Genomic DNA, 17,731 nt, shown 5'->3' with positions numbered 1-17,731 from the left:
TTAAAAATAGGATCAAAACTTTTAAGCACCTTAAACAAGGATATTGCTGTATCTGCTACAGTAATACATGGTAAAGTCAGTCTAATGTCTACCAGTTACAACTGCATAAACTGTCACACAAAACTTTCTACTACATTGTATCTACACAGTAAATATGTATGTACATAAACATTTTAACACTACTATACTACAAAATTATACAAAGTTCAACTGTATGCTGTTTGTTGTAATTATGCGCAATATACTTCATTCTGCAACACAGTGCAGTGTTTCTTGTTAACCACTAAAAAGCTGATATTCACTGAGCTAATTTGTTAAATACATACATTGTCAAATTTGTAAGTTAACTGTCTTATTAACTGGAATTGTTATATGGCATAAACAGAAGTTATGTCTTACCATAACGTTCCATATGAGTTGTTGATCATCTTCCAGTCATCACTAATAGGTTCGGTTCCGAGCCCTTGGAACAGAGTCGGCCTTATACCACGTTTGCGTGCACCAAAACTCCCTAACTAAGCTGCTACCCACAATTCCCTTTGCTCAGATACCTCAGATCGAGTTTGCATGCAACATACAGAGAAGAAATAAGTCAGAGGCCATCTCTGTGCAGAAACCCTAATACATCATAAAGACCCAAAAGATCCACCAGGAACCTTAGGAGGGGGTCGGTGGGAGGGTGTGACGACTGGAAGAAGATCAATAACTCAGATGGAATGTTACGGTTAGACATAACTTCTTTATCTGAAGTTGTTAATCTTCTTCCTATTCATCAGTGATGGGACCGAGTCCCCAGCTACTTGGAAAACCTGGGTGGCCCTTATGGAAGAACCACTTGAACCAAAGGCCGCTCTTCTCCTGGAGATCAGACTCAATTTGTAATGCTTGATAAAAGTGTGGGGCTTAGCCCAAATGGCAGCTGCACAAATATCATCCATGGAGGCCCTAGAGTGCAAGGCAAAAGATGCTGCAATAGCCCTAATTGAATGAGTTTTGATTTGGCCAGGCTTCAATCCCTCCGTAAGTGAATATGTGAAGGCAATGCAATCCCTGAGCAATTTAGACACAGTAACTTTTGATACTGCGCCTCCCATTATAGGACCCGCAAAGGAAATGAAAAGCTGGTATGACTTGCAAAAGAATTTAGTTCTGTCCAGATAGAAATGTAACTGTCTATGAACATCCAAGGAATGTAGGCAGTATTCTCCTTTGTTAGAGTAATTTGGGAAGAACACAGGGAAGCTCAATGGACTGGTTAATCGAAAAATCAGAAAACACTTGGGGGAGAAAGGATGGGTTAGTACGAAGTGATACTCTGTCCTTATGAAAGATCAGGTAAGGGCTCTTGATATATAATGCTTGTAATTCAGAAATTCTTTTGGCTGAAGTTATAGCCACCAGAAATAAGGATTTCCATGGCAGGAATTTTAGCTCACGTGTCACAGCCGGCTCAAACGGGGGCAGAGAGAGAGACAGCAGAGCCCAGGACAGATTCCACGCCTCCACTGGCTGTATGATGGGAGGCCTGCTGTGAAAAATAACCTTGAGAAAGGTCTTGCAAAGGTGAGAGGAGATAAGTGGCACTCCTCCAGACCCGTTATGGAAGTTGCAAACAGCTGATAGACGGACTCGAATTGTGGAAGCTGAGGCCCCTTTGTCGAACAGTTCAGCCAGATACTTTAGAATAGTGGCTATGGGGGCTGAGAAGGGGTCTAGCTTCTGATTACGCGATCAAATAGAGAATCTTTTCCATTTAACCCTGTAAAGCTTCCTGGTGGATGGTTTATGAGGCGCCAAAATAATATCGCGGATGGGTGAGGAGAGGGTTTCCTGCCTGGCAACTAACGGAAGTAGAGAAACCATGCTGTCAGCTTCAGAGTGAACAGATTCGGGGGAGTCGTCCCTTGTGGGTGAGATATGAGGTCCTGACGAGTGTCTAGGACCCAAGGAGGTTGTAACAGATGAGGTTGAAGGAAGGGAATCCACACTTGACGAGGTCAGAACAAACAGGGCAATGAGGATCACTTTGCTTCTCAACCGAATAGCTTCCCGTAGAACAAGGGGAATCAGAGGAACTGGTGGGTAAGCTTAAAGGAGACCCGTGGGCCAATTGTGGATTAAAGAGTCTCTCGGTGACTCTCTGAGAGGGGAAAAGAGGGCAAAGTAGCTGCTGTATTTTGTGTTTGAAAGGGAGGTGAAAAGGGCGCAGCATGGCTGGCCCCAACGGCTGAAAATTTCTGCCGCCACACTCGGGTTGAGAGATCACTCTTGAGGATGAAGAATGTATCTGATCAGCCTGTCCGCAATCATGTTGGAGCTCCCTGGGATATGCGTTGCGATCAGACAGTGGTTGGAAGCTATCACCCACTGCCAGATTCTTATGGCTTCGTGACACAGGGGGTAAGGTTTGGTCCCTCCCTGTTTATGTACCAGACCACGGACATGTTGTCCGACTGGACAGCAATCATTGTAGACGGAAGGAGCGGATGAAAATCTTGCAATGTCAATAGCACCGCTCAACTCCAGGACATTGACATGCACACACCCCATCAGGGAAGCATCCGTGGTCACCATGGCACTGGGCTGTGGAACCTGGAAGGGGCGACACCAAAGATTTTCATCTGTACTCATCCACCAGAGGAGATCTTGTTTGCAAACGTTGATGATGAGAATCTGTGAGCTCAGGGGGTGAAGACTGGGTATCCACTGGGCCTGAAGGAGCCACTGTAGTAATCTCATGTGTAGTCTGGCTAAGGGTACTATGGGGATGGTTGCAGCCATAGATCCCAAGGCTTGGAGGACTTCCCTTGCAGACATCTTACTTCGACAGAGTATCACCTGAACTTGTGCCCTTAGTCTCTGAAGCCTGTGAAGAGGAAGTGAGATCAGGCGTGACTGGGTGTTGAATATTGCCCCTATGAATTCTAGTTGTGATGGTTGAAGTTTTGTTTTCTCCCAATGTATGGTGATGCCTAATGACTCCGCTAGAGCCAGTGTGTAGCGGAGGGCCCTGACCAGAAGACGCTTGGTGGGGGTGGAGAGGAACCAATCACCCAGTTATGGAAACAATCACCCAGTTATGGAAACACCTGGAATCCCTGAATTCTCAGATGAGCTGTTACCACTGCAAGGCATTTCGTGAACACTCTGGGGGCCGTCGATAGAAAGAAGACAGGGCTCTGAAATGGTAGTGATTGGTTCACAACCGGAAGTGAAGGAGGCTCCTGGAGCGCTTGTCCATCTTGATATGGTAATAAGCATCCCGGAGATCTAATGAGCACATCCACACACCTTCCCGCAGAAAGGGGAGGATGGATTGAATAGTTACCATGCGGAACTTGGTCTGAACTACCAATTTGTTTACTTGGCTGGGATCCAGAATGGGCCTCCAGTCCCCTGTTTTCTTTGGCACCAAACAGAATCTTGAGTAGAACCCTGATGCGCACTGATCTGGGAGGACCTGTTGGATTGGCTTGTTTTTGACCTTGCTTTCGTATTTCAGAAGTTGCCTCCTCCCTTTGACTGGGTGGAACATCAGGAAGGGATTTCGGAGGTCTTGGATAAGTTATTAGGGGAATATGGTAGCCTCTGGTAATGATTCTCTGCACCCACTGACCATTCGTAATGGAGAGCCAGGCAGCTTGGTGCAGAGAAAAATGTGCCCCGACTGCTTCCAGAGGAAAGCAATCGGGCAGAGCCTCAGGAGCACTGATATGGTCTACTCGAGAAGGAATCTCTGAAGCCTTGGTTCCGAGGACCCCCATTGCCCTGAAAGGGAAGTCTTCCATTATTGGAACCCCCTCTGCCTCTGGAGGAGTCTTCACCACGTGCATCTCAGAAAGAACCTTGAGACTTCTTGTGCCACATCTTTCCGCTCCTCTGATTCCTGGAGAAGGAGTGCCGAGGTTTGGAAAAGGGCAGGCCAATGGCAGACAAGGTCTTCCCGTCCTGCTCACACCTGGCTAATATATCCTTGACCTTAGCACTGAACAGCAGATGGCTTGACAGGGGCACTTAGAAAGGAAGACTTGAAGGAGTCCGCGAGGTCGCAAATGCACATCCAGGCGTGGTATCTCATGACTATGCTTGCACCCGCAGCTCTAGCTGTTCCTTCGGTTGTGTGACAGCAACCTCATGGATGAATTAGATATTTATTCTAGGGTGGCAAGTTGGGAAGCAACTTTATCTCGTGCTCCATCCGATACTTGGCCCGCGAGGGTTCCGGAGAGTTTGGAGATAAGATCTCTCTGGAGCCTCGGTAAAATGTGCCAGAAAGTTCAGAGACCTAACTGCGAAGGTCGCTGATGCAAAGATTCGCTTCCCTAACCTGTCCACTGCCCGAGACTCTCTGTTGGGCGGGTGTACAGCAGGACTCTTCTGTAAGGTCCTTTTTCATGGCTGCCACCACCACCATAGTGTCCACTGGCAAATCTCTAGACCAATGGGGTTGATCCTCTGGAGGGGAGAGTACTTAGTCTAATCTCCTGGGGATGGCCTCAATGGAGTCAGGGTTCTTCCAAGCCCAGTTGCACGATGAGTTTAACCAACTCATCGGCGGGGGGTGTCACAAAAGAAGTAGAGGGCCAAGAGCGAAAGGCGTGCAGGAATACGGATTCCTCCGAAGAAGGGTTGGAGGACTTCCAGTCACCCCCTCTGTTTCAAGATTTCCATGATGTCTCCGACGGGAAGTCTGTGTGTTTCCTTTTACACACCCATTTCCAAGGGGTTTCTTCAGTGGGAGCATCTAAAGAAGACTCAGAAATGTAAATGCCCTGGACAGGGGTTTCCTGGGCCTTGGGCTCTCGAGTCCTGGGGGGGGGGTGGCTTTGACAGCTGCGGCTCAGAAGGAACTGGGGGAATAACCAACGGAGGAGGACTGCTAGCAGCAAGCGCCCGCTCCATCATCTGGAAAGCAGGCCTGCTCGAGAAGAAGTGGGAGTCCGGAACCGAAAAAAAACAAAATCGGAACCAGGGTCACACCCCGCTCCAGACGGTCCACCCCCAGGAACAGAGCCTCAAGCAGACTTGGAGCGGTAGTCACCCTCGGATCCAAATCCGGGACCGACAAAACCACCAGAACCGAGACCGGAACCAGAGGTTCCACTCCCCAAGCATGAGATTGAGGAAGGGTGGGTTCTGATGGAACAGACACCCAAAGGGGGCTCGGAGCCTCAGACAGTGTAGTTGTCGGCGCCGAGGAAGGGAGTCCTCTAGTAAAAGTTGGATAAATGAGCCTTGGAACTGAAGGATCCAAGGGAGGAGACTAAGTAGGGGTTGCTGGAGAAATAGACCCAAAGCCTGGAGTGGGATAGGGTCTAGGTGGATTTGAAATTCCCCTGGGGGTCAGCAGCTGGTCAAAAAGGTGCACCACATCCAATTCGGAAAGGCTCCTGGTGGATCTCACCGATGCTCCTGAGGGGGAATCAGGCTGGTCCAAAAAGGGGCTGAAGGCTTGTCTGGCAAAAGGGTCCACAGTAGACAAGTTTCAGGTCCATGGTGTACCACAGAACGGCACCGATTCCAATTTTGAGACTGGCAACAACGATATGATTAGAGCCATGAAGGCTCAGAGCCGAAGTTACAATAGGGGTGGATGACAAAAATGGTTCTGAGGTAGTGGTTCAAACAGATATCGGAGCAGAAATGGGCGATGTCGATGCCGAGAGAGAAACCGATAAGCTGGTCGATACTGAGGCAGTAGACGGTGCCGGGGTAGGTGCCGATGAGGCAACCTCGATAATTTTTGCTGGAGCCAAGCTTGGAGCCGATGTAGTAGTTCGCACCGAGGAGGCAGAACAGTGTTCAGATGAGGACTTATGGGCCTTATGCTTGTGACTTTTACCTTCGTCACCGACCGGTGAAGATGGGTCCAAGCGAGAACGTTTCTTGTCCATAGGAGGGGGATGAGACCTCTGTGGCAGAAATAGCCTCCGAAAAAGGTGAAGCAAGTAGGCCCTTTAAAATCAGTTTGTTACAACGTTAATTCAGTGTCCGCTGACTGAAACTAGCACAAATATCATTTTGCTGACAAATGGGAAACCCCCAAACAATACACACACTCTTCATGGAGGTCACTATTATAGCAATAACCCACGCCTGGGTGTGGGTAATGCTGGATTTACCCACGGTTGGCATGGTTTGGTCCCGAGGGCGAAGCCCGAGGGACCAAACAAAGCCAACCGTGGGTAAATACAGCATTACCCACACCCAGAAGTGGGTTATTGCTATTATACCATGACATTACTTAAGAAAAGAAACTATTACTTTTCTTAAATAATGGCATAGTATAATGCCTGTTTACTGCCCTTCCGCAGATGTCTGGTATCATGGTAGTTCTGATGTACTGCACGCGCGCAGTACATCAGAGCTGTGGCCAAAAGCAACGGAGAAAGCAGGATCTCTGTTGCTTTTTTTTGTTTTCGCTATGTTAAATGGGTTTAACATAGCGAGAGATTTAAAATAAGCAACGGAGATGTCCGTTGTATTTTAACTGTCTCGCCATGTTAAACCCATTTAACATAGCAACAGTAAAAGCAACGGAGGATCTTGCTTTCTCGTTGCTTTTTAAAACCTGTCGCTATGTTAAATGGGTTTAGCATAGCGAGACAGTTTAAAATAAGCAACGGAGATCTCCGTTGCTTATTTTAAAGCTGTCTCGCTATGTTAAACCCATTTAACATAGCGAGACAGGTTTTAAAAGTAGAGTTATACTAATGGAAAAAAGTCCGGGCGACCGGATCTTTTTCCATTAGTATAACTCGATTTACAATGTGCACGCTGGCCAATCAGCGTGCACGTTTTGGGGGGGGTCATGGTATAATCGTTAGTTTACCACTGCAAGAAGAGCAGTGTTTAAACCATGTAGTTCCCTTCTTTTCAGACATCCAAGTACACACTCTCAAGCAAAAGGGAAACAGTGAGGAAAGAGAGGAAATGAAGAGAGAAAGGAAATAACAACAATGGCAACAAGATACCACAAGGGTAGAAAGTTATAAAATACCAAGAAAATACCAACAATGGTAAAAAAAAATACCTGCGGGTAGAGCTGAAACAATATAGATATCAAGAACAGATTATAAAGAAGGAAAACTTTTACAAAACTTCAAAATATAATCAGAAAAAAACACTTGGATGGAGAGCATGGTGAAATGCTGCTACATGGCTGCGCGGCAAACAAGATCTCAGGTAACTGAATAAAGGGCGTTGTGGGTAGCAGCTTAGCTGAGTTTTTGGTGCACGCAAGCTTGGCATAAGGCCGACTGGGTTCCGAGGGCTCAGAACTGAACTAATCAGCGATGAATAGGAAGAAGATTAACAACTTCAGATACTTATTTTAACTTAACAGTAAAAGCTTGATTTATAGCCCTGATCCTAGTTGTGGCTGAAAAGGTTTGATAAACTGGCCCAACTAACCCATTAACAAATGAATACATAAAAATAATGGTTCACTTTAGCTGATAATGTGTGCTTCACAGCACTCCATGGAATCATATTACACATTCCCAAGATGCAGAAGTGTAGGAGGTGATGAGTGCAAACTACAAAAAAAATGGTACATTTATACTATGTCATGAAGGCTAACAAATTACTCTCTGAAACAATCAGACATGACAAGGAAAAACTGGTGGGACCTTCATCAGCTGTGAAAAGGAAAAAAACAAATAAGGAAACTGAAAAGTGCTGGAGAATTTATGGGCACTGAACTACAAATAACTGATATTATAGGTAGGAGAAAAACTGCAATAAATTTATAGAGTTCAAATCCCATTATGATAAATACAATTACGAGCAATATACTCAAAATGAAACATGACATGCATTTTTCTCAACTGCAAAATCTAATGAGGACTAGGCAAAACTATGATAGGGAATTTTATGATAAAGCATATCACATTACCATTCTGCTGTAATACAGACTGGGTAGCATTAACACACATTCTAAGGGAGCAGCACCTGGTGACATGATTCTATCAAGGACCATCTGGCACATTCTTATGACGAGTTCCCATTCATTCTATGGGAAGAGCACCTGGTGGCATAATTCCATCAATGACCATCTGGTACCTTCTTATGATGCGTTTCCATTCATGAAGACCATTATCTCACACACCCAAAAACATACCGGAAGTCTACTAACTTTGACCAACATTTAACAGGCCAACATCATGCATGCATGCATGCACGCGTGCAAGAAAGTACAGTTGTGTACACTTACCATAAATATAGATGTTAGAGTGTATTCACTGTTGCAGTCATTACCTGTGGGTTATCCCTGCTGTGGTAGCCCTCGGCCGGCCCAAATACCAGAGTTACTGTTTTTCCGCGTCAGCTGCTGTCGCTTGCTGACTGACGTCAGGAATATAAAGGAAGGCAGCCGACGCCATTACATCAGTTTTACTTGTCCTAACCAGTCAGAGGCCCAAGTAAGTATGGTAAAGTGGTCCTGGTGGCTAAAAGCCACAATAAGAAGCTTATGTCTCCCTAAAGAAAGAAGATACAAGGGGGAAGGAAGGAGGGAAACCAGGACTACAACAGTGAATACACTCGAACATCTACATTTAAGGTAAGTGTACACAACTGTACTATGTTCTTTGTATTTCACTGTTGCAGGCATCACCTGTGGGAGGATTCCCAAAGATGAGGAGAGGGGTGGTGGGATTAGTAAGACACCTAGGAATGGGTCAGCATGCCCTGCAGAACTGCAGAGGCAAACCCTGCCCTATCCTTAGAAAATAGAGGTAGGTGGTAATGCTTGGTAAAGGTATGGACAGAAGTCCAAGTGGCAGCTTCCAGGATGTCCCTGGTGGGAACCTCTCCGAGGAATGCTGTGGAAGTGGAGACTGCCCTAGTGGAATGTGTTTGAATATACTTAGAGGGGGTTTTGCCATGTAATCTGTAGCAGAAATGGATACAGTGTGATATCAGTTTGGAAATGGGCTTCCCCTCTGCCCCTGGAGCAAAGCTGACAAGTAGTTGGTCTGTTTTCATGAAGGGTTTAGTACGGTCCAAAAACTATCTGAGCTGTCTGTTCAAGTCTAGTGAGTGCAGAATTCTTTCCCCTCTTGTTCTGAGGGTTAGGAAAGAAGGTGGGTAGATGTATGGCCTGGTTGAGAGTCACATTAGATACCACCTTGGGCATAAAGGAGGGATTAGTGCTCAGGGAGACCCTCTCTGCATGGAAGATGATGAAGGGCTCAATGGCCATCAATGCCTGAAGTTCTGAAACCCTTCTGGCTGAGGTGATAGCTAGGAGAAAGGCAGTCTTCCAGGAGAGGTAACTTAGTTCTGCTAAAGCAGCAGGTTCAAAAGGTTAGTTTTTCCAAAACATAAATTCAGGTCCCAGGCTGGAGTGGGTGGCCTTCTGGAAGGTCTGATATTAGAAGCCCTCTGAGGAATTGTTTGATCAAAGGATGGGAGAACAGGGGCTGTTCTGCATCAAAATGAGCTGAAATGGTTGAGGAGTGGATTTTAATAGAGGAGAAGGAGAGGCCACTATTAAGTAGCTCCGCTAGGTAGTCCAGGATAAGAGGGATGGAAGGTTGTGAAGTACTGCCCCCTCTGGACTGGCTCCAGGAGCAGAATCTTTTCCATTTTCATGCTTAAGATTTTCTAGTGCTGGGCCTTCTGGCCTCTGTGATAGTGTCTAGGACCTGTTTACTTAACAGGGGCCCCTTGTTTGCCTTTAGAGTACTAGCCATGCTGATAGTTTGATAGTTAGTAGCTCAGAGAACTGAAAGTGTTGTGAGCCTGCTCTGAAGCAAAAGAATTTCCTGCAGGATTCCCTTACGAAGGTGTGGAGGTAGGCATCTTTTAGATCTAGGGTAACTAACCAGGCATTTTTTGTCAGCACAGGCAGCAGGTGCTGCAACGTTAGCATTTTGAATTTGGGGACCACCAGGGAGGTGGTTCAGCATAAATACATCCAGGATGGGGCACCAAGTGCCATCTTTTCTGGGAACAAGGAATAGTCTGGAATAAAAGCCTTTGCCTGTTTGATCTGAGGGTCAGGCTCTACTGCCCCTTGGGAAACGAGAGTTTGGACTTGTTCAGTGCCTCTGCCCACTGATTTGGAGATAAGTCTGTGTACCCTCTTGGAATTGGGAGTTCATTGAAGGAGAATTTGTATCCCTGAAAAATGATCTTTAAGACCCATTGGCCCTTTGTTACAGAAAGCCAATTTTCTTTTCAGAGGGAGAGTCTTCCTCCTACTTTTTGGTGAGTGACAAGAGGGCAGAAGGGGGAGAGGGAATCACTGAGAGTTTCTGCCATAGGGGGATGGCTTAGACCTCCCTACCCTTGGAGCGGGAGTGGTCCACTGTTTGGTTCTCTGCTGTCCCTGGGATAGGAGTCTGAGTGTTCTGTTCCTGCTTACCTTGCCCCTGTCTGCTAGGTGCAGGAAAGGACCAGTGCTTAGAGGGAAAATTCTTGCTGAACCTAGGAGGTTGTACCTGAAACAAATATTTTACTGTTTGCATAGATTTTGCTTTGTCTTCCATCTTTTTAAGCACATTTTCTGTTTTTACTCCAAACAAGCGGTCCTTATCCAAGGGTGCATCAAGTAATTTAGATTTGACATGATCAGGGAGAGGTTGTTCCTTCAACCATGCATGTCTCCTAATGACAGATCCCAACACTGCTGCCCTGCTTGAGGCTTCTAGGGCATCATATCCACAGTGTAAAGAGGGTTTGGCCACTTGATAAGTAGAGTGCAGTAAACCTGCTAACTCTTTCAAATTGGCACAGTCAGGAAAGGTTGAAATATTTTGTTTTAATAGTTCCAAAGTGTGTTATTATTTTAACATGTGGAACTGACAATTGAGAGCTCTGATAGCTAAGGTTGCACCAGAGCTCTGGAATACTTGCCAGAAGGAATTGGATTCTTTGCAGAACTAGCTTTAGCTCCTTTTGGTCCCTGTGTAATGACCTCCGGGTCTGCAGCAGGATTTCTGTACAGGTATTTGTGAGAATCCGGTACTCTGTAATACTTATCAGGTTTTCTGGGAGCAGGTGAGAAGGTGTCAAGAGCTAATATGGACTCATGGAAGACATCATCCACCACCTCTAAGATTGGGGGGGGGCAAGGGTCTGTGCTGGGGCAGGTCTAGAAACTCTTGGTCTTTTCTTAGACTAAGGGAAGTCCTGGGATTCCCAGTAGAAATGTTCTCCGAGGGTGTGAAGGGTTTACCCAAAAGAAAGCTCTTCTGGTGGGGAGTCAAAAGAAATGGATTCCTCTGCATCTAAATCCTCATAAGCAATCAAGAGGTTGTTGTTCCTCTTCAAAATCTGAATAATCAGTCTACTCAGAATCCTGTTCTGTCAGTACTTCAGCAGAAAGGTCTCTTTTCCTTTTAGGGGATGTGCCCTGACTACCCCTGATAAGGGTGACAAGATCCTCCGCCATTTTAAGCTTTTGAGCTTGGGGTGGTGGAGCAGGAGTAAAATGGTGGCTAGAGGTAGATTTCTTAGGACTGGCCTTGCTTCTAGGCCTAACAGTGTCCATGGGTCTGTCAGAAATGGTAGTCAGATGAGAAGATGTAATTTTTTGTTTAGATTTGGTAGTGCAAAAAACCTCCTTGGAAGCCTGTGCCTGCGTCGCAGCTCAGGACCCAGCTGAGGCAGACAACCACAAGCTCAGAAGACGAAGATTTCTGTGGCATACTGGACTCCGAAAGGGTCTGAAGTACAGGCCTGTGAAGGTATCAGATCAGGCATCAGGGGCTGCGAAGGCGCCTCACTGAATTCTGGAGAACTGACGACCTGCTTAGCGGTAGAGTCGTCGGAAGGCTTAGCCTTGTGTGATCTGTCTCTATCTTTAGCCTTACGTTTTTTCAGAATGTCTACGGATACTTAGCAGAAGGACGCCATTTCGGAATGCGAAGAAAAAAGACGAAAATACCTGGCTACAATAAGTGTTCGACAACAAATGGTTCTCGCATTAAAGAAGACACAGAACCAGCAACAGGGGACACTGTGGTCTGGGCCTAAACAAGTGACGCAATATGAATGGAAGTCTGTGTGGGATTTGCTTTCCACAGGCGAGACAATTGTTAACTTTTTTGGACATTGGTTAGTGCAAGAAAAAAAGGATCCCCAACGGAGTACTTAGCTTTAGATGTTTTCAGCTGTAATTCAAACTCTTGTAGCAACCGACTGGCACACTTGAGAACTGCTTCTGCTATGGGCTCCAGGGCAAGAAAGAGTGGTGTAATGGCATCAGGTGCCTTCCTTTATAGCACTGACAACCTGACGTCAGTCAGCAAGTGACAGTAGCCGACGCAGAAAAACATGGACTCTGGTATTCAGGCTGCCCGAGGCTACCACAGCAGGGATAACCCACAGGTGATGATTGCAAAAGTGAAAGACAAAGAACATCTGCTTTTGGTACAAAACGTTTTACAGATGAATTACTGCAAGTTTTGGGATTCTGAAAACATTAAACCACTGGAAAAATACACAGGTTAACTACAGTAAACAAATTATACTTTGTTTTACCTGTGATAATCGTATCAAGACCATTGGCTCCCCAAGCGTAGTCCATTGGATTTGAGTGTAAAACTCCCCTGAGGGAATTTAAAAAAAAGAAACGCAACAAGGTTAGGGTTCTGTTTCATTTAGGACTAGTAAGTAACAGAAGATAACATACATACATACAAATATTTCAAGAACAGGCATTAATGCCCTTCTTGCTTGCCAATATACCAAAGCACTTGTTCCCCATAAGTGTCCAGGCTGTTCTTAAAAACATCTACACTAGTACTTGCTTTAACGTAATTTGGTAGTGTTCCATACATCAGCTACTCTCTGTCAGAGAGTAAAATTAGTACACTTCTCTTTCCTATAAAATCTTCTACATAGGTTGCCTGATGATTTTCTAGTACTTTTTGATAACCCAAAACTTTCCCAGAGGAAGCTGTCTCTAAATAGCTTATAAACTTGAACAAGATCTCCTCTTAGCTATCTGTAAGAAACACTGTACAAATTCAGATATTTTAGTCTTTCATAATAATTTAAATTTTCACATCCACGGATGCTCTTGGTATATTTCCGCTGTACTCTTTCCAGTTTACTCATGCTTGTTTTCTTACAGGGTTTCAATATTGTTAATCCATACTCAAGTTTAGGTCTAATGTAACTAACAATGACTTCATCATTTTTTTTTTTTTTTTATTTCCTAGACTTTATAAATCTTTTTACAAAACCTATAGTTCTACAGCTATCATTAACCGACTGGTTGATATGATTAGAAAAACTCATAGTTGAATCTACCCATATACCTGGTCTTTAAATGAGTCTACAGTTTCAATTACTGTGTGCTGTATTAAATATTCACCTTACAATTTTTGGCTCCCAAATTTCATATGCTTAGTTTTTGATGCATTTGTCAGCATATTATTCTCCTGTGCCCAAATGGTCAATTTAGCCAAGTTATTTTGCAGACATGCCTTATCTGTAACACATGTAATCAGTTTACAGAATTTCAGGTTGCCTGCATATAGACTGTAGAACACCACAAATGAAAAACTTTGGTCTGAAAGATAAAATCTAAATAAGGGCCTAGGACAGAGCACTGTGGGACACCATGACTGTAACCAAGGATTTCACCTGTCCAGTTGCCGTATGATACTTGCCATGTCCTACTTGTAAGCCATGCAGCTACCCATCTTATCAAGAGTACATCAATACCTAGTTGTACTAATTTATTGATCAGTGTACATTGTTATTGAACATCATGTTTAAGGTGGTAATAGATCTGTTTTCAACATATGCATGCTGATTTATGGTTTCAAGTCCCAACCTATCTAGTTCTGACAGTAACGTATCCAATATTACATTCTCCATTATTTTTCCACAACATGAAAGTAGACTTAAGGGTCTACATGACTCTGGGTTTGTCCTACTCCCTTTTCCCATGAAGACAGGTTTAATAAGTACACATCTACAATCTTGAAGAATATCCCCATATTTATATAACCTAGTGAATAAGAGATACAATGGCACTGTAAGTTCTTGATGAAGTGTTCTCAGGTCATTATAACTATTTCCATCTTCTTCCTGTGCTTTGTTTGGATCCAGTTTGCGCAGTTCTTTTTCAATATAATCTATATTTGATTCCAGTATCTGGGGCTACCTGGATGTCACTAGGACAACTTATCATCCCTTTTGTGGAGTAACTGTTCTGCATAAAATTTTGTAAATATATCTATAATTTGTGTTGGAGAATAAATTTTAGAATCTGCACACAGTTTATCAATTTGTATGTCTTTACGCCTTCCACATTTCATGTATTTATAAAAAGGTTTCCTATTATGCTCAATATCTTTTTTACAAATTTTCTTAAAATGTTTCTTGATATTGTCTCACACTATGCTTAATCTCGTTAGTCCAGCTTGTCTGTTTCAGTTTTCAAAGCTGTAGTTCGACCTGCCTTCTGTTTCTTATATTTTTTGTCTCTCAATTAATCAGATATCTGCACTGTTTCTAAATGGGTTACACATGAGCAGCAAGCAAATGAATTCCAGAACAGCTCTGGACACAGTATCTATTTCTTAATGTTCGTAATTCCTAGACAGCCACATACAAAGATAAACTGTGTCTTCACATCCATTAGTATGTGTGCACATACAAATACAAAGATTATAAATTACAGGAGGCATTTACCATAATGCTGACTCAATGATGTCACTTGCAGCAGATCTGTAACAAAAGTGCCACATTATCAATAATCTTAACTGGTGCCTCCCACCAATGTCACTGCATTACTGAAGACGGAAGAGGTAATGGTCAGTAGTGCCAGTGCATTTCCCTACATTTCTTCCTGGCCATCACTACTGTCATCCTTGGCTACCAAAAGTTTCTGAAGGCACAACATAAAAATAAGACTCTAAAAAGGCAACAGCAGATATGTGGACAAAAATCTTTAAAGATTTGCTTCAAGGGACCTTCTGCAAAATCCTGCACTTTGTTTTGTATACCATGTAACTTCTACACTATACTCTGAAGCATTTCCTGCAACAAAAGGATATTACGGGACACATTCAAACAATAACCACAACACAAACAAGAAAGAAGAAAACATACAAATATGCAGGTCACTCATTCTAAGCCACAATATCCTGTAGCACTGCCTTGTCAAAAGATGTTCTTCCTCATGATTATTTTATTCATCTTAGATTTTGTAATGTATAGACACAAGTCCATATCAAACATGAAGAACTGACTTCAAAGAATGAATTAGGTAGCCCACTGAAACACACACAATCTCGTACAGTCAGATTTGAATGTTCTCAGATAAAGACTTACCATATTTCTAAACTACAAAAGATGAAAACTGCATAACACACGACAGCTCTGCAAGGTCCTTGGGCCCTCCACTTCAAGCCATCAGGACTGAGCCGCACACTATCAGTAGCAACCCTACTTTAATATTTAACCTTCTATTTAAAAAAAAAAAAAAAAAAGTGTTTTAACATTTTTTACTGATACTCTATTATCTATTAATTGAATGGTTAATTGGTTTATACTTTGATTAGTCTAATTAATGTTGTTTGCTATAAAATGGTTTTGTGCACTGTGTTTATTTTGTTCTGAAGAAGTCTTTTGGAGAAGAAAGCAAAGATTAAAGTTTTTATTCACTAAGTATGAGTTTTTCTAGTTGATAAAAATATGCCTGACCATATATAAAACTGAAGTGAATGAAAACATTTTCTCTGCTTATACTTTACTCCCCATATCCATACACAACTGCTTTCAGTTTCTCAGTTTTTGTATATTTTTTCCTTTGCCACTTTCCACATACCCTTAGCTGCCAAAACAGAAACCTTTTTTAATCCAAATTCCTAAATACTTTATCTTAACCATCTCCCATAAACATGGGTAGCGCTGAACCAATTTGTGTGGGGGATACAAAATTTACAGCTACAACCTTTGCTTTATCTTCATTAATTTTATATCCCGAAAAGACCTGAAACTGAAAATGTTCAATACAGAGATGTTGCTTTTTGCATTTAATCAGATACAGAATAATTCCACCTGCAAATAAAGCCAACTTTTCTTTATTACCATACCAATTAAATCCTTAATTCTGAGTCCTTTATTTTCATTGAATGCAAAAGGATTGAGTCAACATGATGAATAAAATATACAGTCCTTCATGTGAATGCTTTCGCAGTATAGGTACTGCTTCATCAGACATAACAAAACAACTGGCACCACTGTTTAAATAGTAAGGTGAAAGCATTGCGCCCAATAGGGTGTGTACTATAAAATAAAGTGACAGGCACATATAAAAAGCTTTAAAACCAAATACATTAAAATCTCATATAGCTGTAACCATAACAAAAACTACCTGTACAGCTCCCTTTGTTTCAAAAAGGGCTTTAATGAAATCTTTTCATTTAAGCCTTTACCCCTATCAGCTTGTAACCTCAGCATCCATTTAACCTCCTGTGTTTCTGTAGAACTCTCTCTGTCACCAACCCTGTTACCACCATACACTCTCTGTATGACCATGAATTTGAACTTATGTGATGACCCAGCAAGGGCATAGTGCTTCGCCAATGCATTATTCTCCAAACTGGCGTTAATATCATACATGTGTTCACGAATACGGTTCTTTAGTCTGTGATTGGTCTTGCCAACACAGAAATTGAAACATGTCTGACAAACAGCCAAACATATCAAATTGACTGCATTACAGTCTGCTTCTATCCTAAAAGTGCAAACCTTACCAGTGTCTGGGTGTGTGAATATGCCTGTGGTATCTATACAAGTGCAGTACTGGCAACTATTACAGGGCTGCATGGTACCTAGTGTATGCCCTGTATTAGCCATGTTGTCATCTTGGTAACATAACATGCTCCTAAGAGACTTTTGTTTTTAAATGAAAAACTGGGGTTATCTCCCACTATTTCCTGATCTCATCATTGCTGGTCAATATAGGCCAATATTTCTTGACCACATTTGTGAATTTATTAACATCAGTACTATAAAACATTGGCATCCAAGGATTATTGTAATCCTTAACTAAACCCAAGGTGTCATCAGTAAACGCTGAAAAATAGGGTCTAGCTGTATTAGACCGTAGGTGCATGACATTATTCAAAGTGGTGTCCACTTCCTGCATTTGATACACCCTATGTAGATGCCTACCTGTTAACGCTTTTAAGTCGGTTTCAAAAATCAACTGTTTGGGGTTGAGGTCTCCAAATATAAAGAAAATAAAGGGAGAGGGAACACTCCCTGCCTGGTTTCTCTGTTCAAACAACTTACTGAAGAGGAACCGTCCTACTTCAATTTCTGCCTCCAATCTTGCATACATAACCTTATTAGTGTATCAGGGAATACAAATGCTTCCATTATCCTACTCAAAATCCAGCCTTACTCTGTCAAATGCCTTCACTGCATCAAGGCCTACCAACAGCAGGATTTACTTATATTCTGCTTCCCTCAGGAACACGGTTCTAGTAATGTTGTCAAATGTTTGCTGCCCCTCCAGAAAACCTCTTTTATCCGTATCAATTTTGGCAATACCTTTGCCATTCTTTCAGCTACTAAGACAGACTAAAGACTAACACATTATAATCATGGTTTAAAGTTGAAATGGACCTATACGAAGCTGGGTTTGACAGATCTTTATCATCTTCTGGTAATACGGCCACCACAACTTTCTTCTAAGATACAATTTAACAAAATCTTCCAGATCTTTCACTTTCTTCCTACTTGACTTAAAAAT

General features: G+C 43.0%; 1 protein-coding gene across 1 annotated transcript in view; it reads right to left on the bottom strand.

The window, feature by feature from the left end:
* The window catches only part of RNF126 (ring finger protein 126), a 673,386-nt gene that overhangs the window by 213,228 nt on the left and 442,427 nt on the right, over positions 1-17,731 (bottom strand). The window contains exons 6-7 of the mRNA XM_044053890.1: positions 12,467-12,560; positions 5,852-5,912 (exon numbers count right to left, since the gene is read on the bottom strand). Coding sequence (XP_043909825.1) covers positions 5,852-5,912; positions 12,467-12,560 — 155 coding nt within the window. The remainder of the gene's footprint in view (positions 1-5,851; positions 5,913-12,466; positions 12,561-17,731) is intronic.

This window comes from Protopterus annectens, chromosome 13.part0, assembly GCF_019279795.1.
Source record: "Protopterus annectens isolate FY-2018-M chromosome 13.part0, PAN1.0, whole genome shotgun sequence".
Classification (NCBI taxonomy): domain Eukaryota; kingdom Metazoa; phylum Chordata; order Ceratodontiformes; family Protopteridae; genus Protopterus; species Protopterus annectens.
The sequence above is the reverse complement of the archived record's forward strand: the minus strand, read 5'-3'. Positions and strand labels throughout refer to the sequence as shown.